Here is a 12,178-nt window from a genome sequence, read left to right on the forward strand (position 1 = left end):
TAAGAGAAATTGATGGCTAAGAACAGAAATAGAATGTGGATGTTAAAAGAAGAAATAAACAGGAAGAATGAAGATAAAGCATCTATAGTGAACCCTACAAATAACATTTTTGGCATTACTGGAATTGTAGCTTTAGGTGGTGCAACAACGTTACTAGTCTGTATTTTGTTTGTTTTCTGTAAGTAATTATGATTTTGCTCTGTCTGTCTCCATATTCCTATCTCAATGTTTGAATGTCTCTGCATAAGGCAGAGTAGGACAAACAGAAAGAATGCATGAATGAGTGCGAGATAGAAAAGGGAGAGTGTCACTAAGCAAGTTGGAGACTGTTGATCATCCTGAAGGAATGTCATTACTTTTCCCATTTTATTGGCTGCCATTTTGTCACTGATAGACACAGCAAATGCCAGCCAGCTACACTTTAGAGTAAGTTAAATAGTCAATAAGCTTTGTGGGTAAATAAGAAAAAGAGAATACATCTGAAGGCTTAGTTGTGGTTGTGCTACATGGTAGGACTTGTTGAGGCAGCGGTATGTAGGAGACGTGGTATGTGCTGAGTTTTCTGATTTCAGCTAGGGGAATGGGAAGGTGTGTGCCGGGGCTTAGTGCTAGCTTTGTCTTTAGTGTCCCCTGGGAAATTACATGAGGTGTGTAAGAGAGAAATTGATGGCTAAGAACAGAAATAGAATGTGGATGGTGTCAGAGGAGGGTGAAATCAGTCAAGAGTAACTGTTCCTCCTTTCTGTCTGGTAAACTGGAAAGTGTAATTGTGTGAATGTTGGTGATGACAAGGGTCAGCACTGCTGATTCCCAAAGTCAAAAAATCCATCAGCGCTCATCGCCCACGCTCCTGCACAAAGAACACCCATTTTGGGTAAAGTAGGGGAGACTTGCTGGTCAATGCTTGCCGAACCTTCCCACAGCACATCAGAGCCCTCGAGTAGAGAAAATAGGAAGGGAACAAAAAGTCTACATTTGAGAATTTTTGTCAGCAAGAAATCTGTTCCTCTGTTCTACATAGTAGGAGGCTTAATTTTAGTCTCCTATTTTTAAATCAAGAAACTAAAGGTGCTGGCTGCAGCCAACTGGTGTGAACGAAGTAGGGTGTGCCCCTTCCAGTGCCATGCTCAGCTTCTAAGCTATTGACTCAAAGATCTGTGCAACAAAATTTTTAAAGATCTATTGAAAGTGCCACAAACTCCTGCTGTTTGAAACAGCAAGTATTCATTCCTCAGTACTAGAAACGTTCCATTTTGGAGGAATTGTCTGAGGCAGTGAAGTAGAATATTGCACTGTTTGTCCATTTTCTTTTAAAGAAGGTTTAATTAATTTCAGCAGAGCCCAGGAGAAGTTCAGTCATGGTTCTGCAACACTAACCCGGATGTGGGTTTTAGGAGCCACTGATTCGTGAAATTCTGAAGTTCCCCAAGTTATTTCAGCAATGGATTTGTGGTGTTACACAACATCCTCTCAGTCTGACATGAGGAAGTAGCAAGAAGAAAATATATGTGTCTCTCTTGGGCATGAGAAGTCTCACAGCTGCTCAAAGTACAGGCTCTAATTTACATAGCTTGTGTAAATCCAGAAATTTTTTTTTGGGGGCAGCTGTGACTTTCTCTGAATGCAGTTTGTTCACAAACAGATGAATATATGGAGATGGTCCCTGGATATCATGTTTCTACTGAATGTTAATGTCACGTTTCAGGATTCCAGGTTAGGCTGCCACAGGGGGACACTGGTGTAATATATGTTGCAAATAGTACTGTTTAAATGAACTTCATATTCCAGGGATCAAATTCACAAGATAGCAGGGCTAATGGGTATATATTAGAAGTCAAAGTGCCTGAACCAGCAGCCTGAGGGCAATGAAAGACAATTTGACATTCCAGCAATTGGTCACACTCATTGCTGTCGTGGCAATCTTATTCATTTGAACTCACCGAGGCTCATGAGCCGATTAGGTTGGTGGATTCCACTCTTGGGTGTGTCAGTTTTGACTACAAGCTGATACGGGAGACAGTTTACTTTAAATGACATTGTCAAGACTCCCCAACACCATTTTCGTCACTGCAGATATTGCCACCACTGGTTTCTCATCCTGCCCACAAACCATGGAGGGTACAAGTTGGGAGGCAGCCCTTTCCAGCAATATTTGAAGAGACCCTCAGCTACTCTCGGGTAAAAAGTTGGAAAGGTTTGGGAGAGATTTTGCATGTATTATACTGTTGTTTCTGGCTACTTAGATGGTTTCAAATGGCTTGTACTGGCAGTAGAACACTCCGAACTCCGAAAGAAGCTTCTGGCAGCACACTGGTTTCTTCATTGGGGGTCCTACTGTCAATTCCACCCCGGCAAGAGGAGGAGGAGGAAGGAAAACAGAGCTGCAGCAAACAGGAAGCGGGCTCACAGGAATCCCCATCCTCCCAACATTATTTATAGTGCCTCCAGTTAGCGCCCAAAGAGGGCGCACAGCAACTAGCGCCCGGGCGCAGCGCCGCCCACGCCTCCCGCAAAATTCAACAGGAGGTTAGCGGCGGCGGTAACCGGTAGCGCCCCGCGGCGCTGCCCTGCCGCCGATGACATCATCGCTGTGCACAGTGCCCCGCTTGCTATCTTTGGGGGCGCCCCCTGACTTGCTGCCGGATACTATGTCCGACGGAGTAAAGGGGTCCTACCTGCGGCCGGGAGGCGCTATTTAAAGGCGAGGTGCGGGGTGGCCATTTTTGTTGTTGGCCGCCTGCCAGCACCTGCCTGCGCTCCCGTCCCTGGCCTCCAGAACCGCCCCCCCTGCAGAGTGCTAGCTGTGCTCCAAGAGCCCGGCACTTGTCTTGAGTGCCGGGCTCTTTTGCCGGCCCTCCCGATCCCCGGGTCGCGCTGCACAAGGCCCCTCCCCTTTAAGAAGGGGAGGAAGGCCTGCAATACTGCAGTGCGACGTGATGCGGCGCATGGCACATAGCGCCGCGATATTCCGTCGCAGTGCCCCAAGAGGGATGCGGGGCCCTAAGGGGGCGCTACTCAATTTTTAGCCCTTGAAGTTCTCTGAGATGCAGTGAATAAGGAAGCTTTGCTGCTCTAGGGAGCCAGTCATAGAGTTTCATCACCTCCTGCAACCAACTAGCACAGCATTGCCTGTTGCAGTGAAAGTCATTGTAGCCCTGGATTTTATTGCCACCAGCTTCTTTCAGGCTGCCACAGCGAATATCAGCAACATTAGTCGTACTGCAGTCCGTGCTTGCATTAAGTAGGTCATTGATTCCATGTGCGCTAAAACAAACTTGCATAATTTTCCCCATGGATATCCAGAAGCAGCAGAATGGGGCATTGGGGTTCAGATGATTGTAGGGTTCCTCCCAAGTCCAGTGCGTCATTGACTGCACCCATGTCACCCTGCGGGCCACTTCAGATGACCTCAGTGCCTTCATGAATCGCAAGGGCTTCCACTCCATTAATGTGCATCTGATGTGCGATCATCTGCAGTGCATCATTCAGGTCTGTGTCCACTTTCCTGGCAGTTGCCATGATGGTTCTATATTGCAGTAATCCTCCATACCCTGCTCTCATGATCCTGCACAGCAAGTGGGCTGGCTGGCTGCTTGTGGACAAGCGCACATTTGGCTCATGACTCTTCTCAGGACCTCATGCTTGTCGCCTGAACTGCGCTACAATTCACGGCTCTCATTGAGCAGACCATTGCAGTCCTCAAGCAACAATTCTGCTGCCTGGATTGGTCTGGTGGCTTCTTGTAATACAGCCTACAAATAACATTCTGTATGATAGTGGTATGCTTTATGCTGCATAACTTTACTCTGCAATGGGGACAAGGCATGGAGCCACCATTGGATGAGAACCTTCAGCATAATGAGAGAGAACACCGATGTGATAGAAAATGGCGACGAAGTGGGAGGGTTCCCAACAGCTGCCGACAACCAGGGCTCTTCTGCAGCAGCTCATTGAAGAGCGCTTTGGCTCAACAAACCCTGCTCCCTTGCATTAACAGTTATGTCAAATACCTCTCCCAACCCTTTCACCCTCAGGTAAACTGCAGCTGCCGAAAGATCAAAATTGATATTCATGTCAGCTAAGTATTGCAGGGTCACCAGCTACAAAGGAACATTTTCTGCGCACACAGATTTTAAAAATGATTATAAATTTACTGCCTTATACAAATGTCCAAACACTGGTATGATCCGCTAGTGCCTATCATAAGTTCTCTCTTACCTAGTCTCTTGCTTCTACTAGGTGCTTCCCTTGTGGCTGCAGCATGGGAGACAGAAGGCAGCAGTGGCTCAGTCAAGGCATCCAGCGATGCTTGTGACCTCCAGGAGCTCGGGCCTGGTTGGAGACTCTACCAACTTGCCGACTACCAGGGCAGTCTGGCCTAGCTGGCTTTACTGGCACCAGAGCGGGCATTGGTTGAGCGGGTCGCGGGGGTCCAGACAGGTAGTTATCCTGAGAGAGGGCAACATGTTCCATTCCCATTGCACAACTGCCCCTGCTATCGAGATGTGGCTCAGGACTTGTACTGACCTGTGGGAGAGCAGACTTTAGGAGATAAATAATTCAACTGAAGCCCTTATCCATTTGGTCTTCCAACCTCTCCAATATGGAGTAGAAGGTTGAACCCAGAGCCTGCACGGCTCCAGTATGCTATTACTGGTGTCACAGACTCCTGCAGTGAGGACCCAACTGCAGTGTCCATTAAGGTGACCACACGCTCCATGGTTGACTGCAGATGGTGTAGGTTGTGGACTCCATCACATTTTCAAACAGACACTGAAAGCTCCCTGGCAGACAGTCCAGTGCATTGAGCAATTTCTGATGCAGAGAAAGCATTTTTCTTTTCGAGGCTGGGCCCCTAAAGTTTGCATCTCTGTTCCATTCAGCATGTGAGCTGGCCCTCCAGTGAGCTGTTTCCGAGGTTGTCATTTCTATTTCCACCTGCTTTCTTGTGCTCAGTGAATAACCCCATGCAGACCCCTCTAACTCACTGAGGTAGATTTTGACTTTGTGCGATAGTGTAAAACGGGTGATAGCGAGTTGGCAGCCCAATTTACATCTCTCCCAATTGAAGCCAATGGAAATAAAAATTGGGAGAGCTGTAAAAGGGGCTGCGAAGTTGCTATCACCCGTTTTACACTATCACACAAAGTCAAGATCTACCCTACCATCTATATCATCACAAAGGTGCGGAATTCTGTGCTGGTGCTGGGAAGGACAAGAGTGGGTGATGGTACATCTTCTGGGGAGGTTCTCCTCCTCCGTCTGTGCGCCTGCAAGGTTTGAGACACCTGATGGACCTAGAGGAAGAGAGAGAGAAGGAATAGCACGTAGTGGCGAGAGTAAGTAGCAGTCGAGTGGCAGGACAATGTGTAATACCAGGTTGTCATACTGAGGGTGTGACTGAGTGAGTTAGTACAAAGAGAAGGAATAGAACTTGTCCAAATACCCTCCCCGTGTATGGCCTCCAGCTTGGCCTTCTCCAATGCATCAGAGAGGAAGAGAATGTCCTTCCTGTTGCTCACTTGCTTGACGAGAATCTCCACAGCTGGATCGGAGAACCCTGTAGCCCTGGGCAGCCCGCTGCTTCAGTAAGTCGCTCTCCACTAGCTACCGTTGAAAAATGTACTTTCCATTGAAGGGGCTACCTTTAAGTAACGGCTGCCCCACTGGATTTCTTGCCCTCCCAATTGCTGAGTTGCCTGAAAGAAGTGTGCTGAGCACTAGCAGCTCACCAATTCAATGGCCCGGAATTTGCGGTCAGCGGTGAAGCGATGGCGATCGCCGCTGGCCGCGAAGTAAGCTTCACACCAAGATCTCGTGATCTCTGCGTCGAGAAGTTCAGGTTTCCCGACGCGTAATTCAAATTGACAGAGTATAGTGGGAATCCCATAGTGCGAGTTGCTGTGACATCAACAAGCTTTCTAAGCAGCCAATCAAAACGCAGAATTCTCACAGACAGCAAACCAGGAAGTGGGTAAGCTCTTAAAATACTAACTTTTAAAAAAATGTTAGAGAGAGCAAAACAAAGATTGAAGCTCTAGTATGGGGAAAAGGCAAACCTGAAATAAAGATGAACAAACTTTGGAAAAATATATTTTTTTAAGTTTCTTAAAAATTTTAATTTTTATTAAAATGGATAAATTTGACACTGCACAAAGTTAAAATTAGTTTTTCAGGGCCATAGCCTTTGTTTAGCAGTCAGTTCGCTGTTAAAACCCCAGTTACACCTAATCCACAAGGATCCAACTTTAATGAGGCATTTAACAGCGAAATTACTGCGGAAGAGCCGAAATTTTCAACAGTGTCCATGATTTGAGAGATTTCACTGATTGCCGGCTCCTGTCGGGTGGAGGGCACAGCGCAGCCTGTGGAGGAGCAGGGAATGACAGACCGCAACTTCAGGATTTCCGCATTAGGCTACACATGCGCTAAATCCTGAAGTTGCGGTCAGTTTCTAAGGCGAAATGATGCCAGTTCGCTGTCATCAGGACCACAGATTCTGGGCCATTGCTGATGAGGCCCGGCCTTGAATATTGAGTGCATCAGGTGGGTGGAACAGATAACCCCACCCACCCCATATAAACCCCAAACAAACATCGCCCCCATGTTTTGCATGACTGTTCTTTACTTTGTACCAATATAATTACATGGTAGGAACGATTGCCATGCTCGGTTTCTAGGCTGATAATTGAAAGATAAACGATCTGGGTTTGACAATATTTTTAAAAATCTATTCGAAGTCCCGCTAAACCCTGCAACAGGATGCATTCATTCCAGAGCACTGGGAAAGTTTCATTTTGTAGGAACTGTGTGAGTCATTGAATTAGAATATGGTACGTGAAAAGGAGAGTTTTATTCAAATTAATTTTAGTAGAGCCCAGGAGAGGTTCGTAATGATTTTGTGACATATGGGCTTGAGGAGCCACTGAAATTCTGAAGTGTTTTATTTCAGGGTACCTTTCCAAGAGGAAGGCAACAACATCATCAGAAGCCATAAGTTCAGTAAACAAATCGTGCTGGAATTGTCAAGTTTTCAGTACCAGAGGAAATGCTGTGCGTGTCCATCTAAAGGCCACGCTAATGTTGACTCACACACCACAATTACCAGATTTATTTTTGGCAGTGGACAACTTAAGAACATAAGAAATAGGAGTAGGCCATTCGGCCCTTAGAGCCTGCTCCGCCATTCGTTAAGATCATGGCTGATCTTCTACCTCAACTCCACTTTTCTGCACTATCCCCATATCCCTTGATTCCCTTAATATTCAAAAATCTATCGGTCTCTGTCTTGAATATACTCAACGACTGAGACTCCACAGCCCTCTGGGGTAGAGAATTCCAAAGATTCACCACCCTCTGAGTGAAGAAATTTCTCCTCATCTCAGTCCTAAATGGCCGACCCCTTATTCTGAGACTGTGTTCCCTGGTTCTAGACTCCCCAGCCTGTCAAGCCCTGTAATAATTTTAAATGTTTTAATCAGATCACCTCTCATTCTTCTAAACTCTAGGGAATACAGGCCTAGGGCTAGAAATTCGTCTCGAGCGGTGGCGTATAATGGGCGGTATCGGATCGGCCGCCTGTTATGCTCAGCGCTTGATATTCAGTTCCATTGCAGTCAGGTGTAGTCTCACCAAGGCCTTATATAACATCGGTGTTCTTGCTCAGGCCAACATCCCCAGCATCAAAGCTCTGACCACGCTCAATCAGCTCCGATGGACAGGTCACATTGTCCGCATGCCCGATACAAGACTCCCAAAACAGGCGCTCTATTTAGAGCTCCGGCACAGCAAGAGAGCCCCAGGTGGGCAGAAGAAACGCTTCAAGGACACCCTCAAAGCCTCCTTGAAAAAGTGTAACATCCCCACCGACACCTGGGAATCCCTGGCCCAAGACCGCACAAAGTGGAGGAGAAGCATCCGGGAAGGCGCTGAACACCTCGAGTCTCTTCACCGGGAACAAGCGGAAGCCAAGCGCTGGCAGCGCAAGGAGCGCATGTCAACCCAAGCACCCCACCCACCCGCCCCTTCAACCACCGTCTGCCCCACCTATGACAGAGACTGTAGGTCCCGCATTGGACTCATCAGTCACCTGAAAACTCATTTTTAATGTGGAAGCGAGTGATCCTCGGTTCCGAGGGACTGCCTAAGAAGAAGAAGAAGATATAATTGCAGTAACAAATCTTTACTCTTGTACTCTACCCCTTTAGCTGCTTGATGCAGGTTGCAGCAAATCAAGAAGCCTTGTTTTCTATGTGACCGTAGATAAATGTGTTTCAGAAATAACTAGAGTTATTGGAAAATATCTTCCCTTCCTAAATTACAAGATGAGACCATCTCTGAAAATTCAGGCAATTTTGCTCGTCAGCATTAAGGTTCAGTCAAATGGAGAATGTAATATGCATCCTTTTTTTTAAAAACAGGAAATGATCAAGTGGTTCGCCCTTCTGCTGGTGTTTGCCTTTGTGCTGGGAACAGGACGAGCTGGTGAGTGAATGTGAAGTTTAAATGTACTTGGAAAGGTAACAAATAAAAAAAAAAAGACAGACTTGCATTTATATAGCGCTTTTCACAACCTCGAGACGTCCCAAAGAACTTTACAGCCACTGAAGTACTTTTGCAGTGTAGTCACTGGTAATGTAGGAAACGTGGAAGCCAATTTGCCCCAGGTCCAACAAACAGCAATGAGATAATCTGTTTTAGTGATGTTTGTTGAGGGATAAATATCGCCCAGGACACCAGTTAAAACTCCCCAGCTCCCCTTTGAGTAGTGCCAAGGGATCTTTGACGTCCACCTGAGTGGGCACACAGGGCCTTGGTTTAACGTCTCATCTGAAAGATGGCACCTCCAACAGTGCAGCACTCCCTCAGTACTGCACTGGAGTGTCAGCCTAGATTTTGTGCTCAAATGGGAGGTGAGAGTGCTATCACGGAGCCATGGCTGACATCTGCGTACGAGAACTAGATATAAGGACTGGCCATGACTTGTGCAGAATATGTTTTATATGAGAAGGTCAACGCTATTTGGAGGCCCTTGTTTAACATCAGTTGCATACATAAAGTTGATGTACTTTATAAGTAGCCATTTCTGCAATGTATTGCACAAGTAAAGAAGACTTACAGTTAAGCTACTGTCAAAATAATGTTCATGATCATGACTTTCCTGTATATTCTGCATTTTCCTTTGTAGCTTTCATTTATTTTGTGTTTTTATTTTAGTTGTCTTGTATACACAGGAGAGAATGGAAACATTTGCTTGTTTGTGTATTTTTTAGTGAAGAGTAAAAGTAATGATCCAAATTTGTAATATATCAGTATCATTTTAGAATCAACACCTGCCCTTTCATCTCCTCCCTTCCCACTGTCCTGGGCCCCAAACACTCCTTCCAGGTGAAACAGCGATATACTTGTACTTCTTGCAATTTAGTATACTGTATTCGCTGCTCACGATGCGGTCATCTCTACACTGGGGAGACCAAACGCAGATTGGGTGACCACTTTGCTGAACACCTCTGTTCAGTCCGCAAGCATGACCCTGAGCATCCAATCGTTTGTCATTTTAATTCTCCGCCCCACTCCCACTCTGACCTCTCTGTCTTCGGCCTCCTACACTGTTCCAATGAAGCTCAACGGAAGCTCACGAACAACACCTCATCTTTCAATTAGGCAGTTTACAACCTTCCGGACTGAACATTGAGTTCAACAATGTGCTATGTGGGAAGTCAGGGACACCTTCGGTGTCCAGGGTGAACACATATGCAGGAAGTGTCTCCAGCTGCAGCTACTCGAAATCCGCGTTTCTGAGCTGGAGCTGTGGCTGGAGTCGCTGTGGAGCATCTGCGAGGCTGAGATCTTCGTGGATAGCACGTTTAACGAGGTGGTCACACTGCAGGTAAAGAGTACACAGGCAGACAGGGAATGGGTGACTGCCAGACAGAGTAAAAGAACTACGAAGGTAGTGCAGGAGTCCCCTGGGTCCATCTCCCTCTCCAACAGATTTTCCGTTTTGGATACTGCTGGGGGAGATGGTTTCTCAGGGGAATGCAGCAAGAGCCAAGTCCATGGCACTACGAGTGGCTCAACTGCACAGGATGGGAGGAAAAAGAGTGGGAGAGCAATAGTGATAGGGGATTCTACCGTAAGGGGAACAGATAGATGTTTCTGTGGCAGCAGACGTGACTCCAGGATGGTATGTTGCCTCCCTGGTGCCAGGGTCAAGGATGTCACTGAGTGGCTGCAGGACATTCTGAAGGGGGAGGGTGAACAGCTAGAGGTCGTGGTCCATATCGGTACCAACGACATAGGTAGAAAGAGGGACGAGGTCCTGCAAGCATAATATAGGGAGCTAGGAAATAAATTAAAAAGCAAGACCTCAAAGGTAGTAATCTCAGGATTACTCCCAGTGCCATGTGCTAGCGAGAGCAGAAATAGGAGAATAGACCAGATGAATGCGTGGCTGAATAGATGGTGTAGGAGGGAGGGATTTAAATTCCTGAGGCATTGGGGAAGGTGGGACCTGTACAAGCTGGACGGGTTACACCTCGGCAGAAACAGGGCCAACATCCTCGCAGGAGGGTTTGCTAGTGCTGTTGGCAAGGATTTAAACTAGTTTGTCAGGGGGCTGGGAACCTAAGTGTGGGCCCAGAACGGAGAGAAACAAAGCTGGAAGTGCAAGTTAGAAAAGTAGTCAGCAAAACTAGTAGGGAGCAGAAACAAAGGCCAACAGTAAAGAGGGTCAAAGTGCTGAAAAATATTAAACAGGCAAAGTTGAAGGCACTTTATCTAAATGCACGTAGCATTTGTAACAAGGTGGATGAATTAATGGCACTAATAGAAGTAAATGGGTATGATGTAATTGCCATTACAGAGACATGGTTGCAGGGTAACCAAAGCTGGGAACTGCATGTTCCAGGGTACTCAACATTTAGGAAGGACAGACAAAAAGGAAAAGGAGGTGGCGTAGCGCTGTTAATAAGGGATGAGATCGGTACGGTAGAGATAAAAGATCTTGGCTTGGCAGATCGTGGTGTAGAGCTGGAATCAGTTTGGGTGGAGCTAAGAAACAGCAAAGGGTGGAAAACATTGGTGGGAGCTGTGTATAGGCCACCAAACAGTAATTGTAATGTAGGGCACAGTGTCAATCAAGAGATTAGAAGTGCATGTAACAAGGGCAATACGGTAATCATGGGGGACTTTAATCTACATATTGACTGGGCAAATCAAATTACCACCAATGGTGTGGAGGACGAATTCTTGGAATGCATGCGAGATGGTTCCCTGGATCAGTATGTGGAGGAACCAACCAGGGAACAGGCTATTCTGGATCTGGTACTGTGTAATGAGAAAGGGCTAATCAATAATCTTGTGGTAAAGGGGCCTTTCGGGACAAGTGACCATAATTTGATTGAATTTTACATTAAGTTTGAGAGTGATATAGTCCAATCTGAAACTAAGGTCTTCAATCTAAACAGAGGAAACTACAAGGGTATGAGGGACAAGTTGGCCATGGTAGATTGGGAGACTACACTAAAAGGTATGAAGGTGGACATACAATGGCTCACATTCAAGGAAATAATGCATAATTTTCAACAAACATATATTCCTCTAGGGCATAAAAACCCAAAAGGAAAAGTGATCCAACCATGGCTAACAAAAGAAATTAAAGCTAGTATTAAGTCAAAGGAGGAAGCTTATAAAGTTGCCAGAAAAAGCAGTCAACCTGAGGACTGGGATCTTTTTAGAAATCGGCAAAGGGGGACCAAGAAATTGATAAAGAAAGGGAAAATGGAATATGAGCACAAACTAGCGAAAAATATAAAAACGGATTGTAAAAGCTTCTATAGGTATGTGAAAAGGAAAAGACTGGCGAAGGTAAATGTAGGTCCTTTACAGTCAGAGACGTGAGAATTTATAATGGGGAATGAGGAAATGGCAGAGAAATTAAATAAATACTTTGTTTCTGTCTTCACGGAGGAAGACACAAAAAACCTCCCAGAAATACAAGAAAACCAAGGGTGTGACGAGAATGAGGAACTTAAACAAATTATTAGTAAAAAAACAGTACTAGCAAAATTAATGGGACTAAAAGTCGATAAATCCCAAGGACCGGATGACCTACATTCTAGGGTTTTGAAAGAGGTGGCTATTGGAATAGTGGGCGCATTGGTTGTCATCTTCCAAA

General features: G+C 45.9%; 1 protein-coding gene across 1 annotated transcript in view; it reads left to right on the plus strand.

The window, feature by feature from the left end:
- The window catches only part of itgb2 (integrin, beta 2), a 100,172-nt gene that overhangs the window by 40,653 nt on the left and 47,341 nt on the right, over positions 1 to 12,178 (plus strand). The window contains exon 2 of the mRNA XM_085985541.1: positions 8,421 to 8,484. Coding sequence (XP_085841667.1) covers positions 8,424 to 8,484 — 61 coding nt within the window. The 5' untranslated portion in view covers positions 8,421 to 8,423. The remainder of the gene's footprint in view (positions 1 to 8,420; positions 8,485 to 12,178) is intronic.

Source organism: Somniosus microcephalus, chromosome 4 (genome assembly GCF_052327205.1).
Source record: "Somniosus microcephalus isolate GS21.2 chromosome 4, FLI_Smic_1.0, whole genome shotgun sequence".
Lineage (NCBI taxonomy): Eukaryota > Metazoa > Chordata > Chondrichthyes > Squaliformes > Somniosidae > Somniosus > Somniosus microcephalus.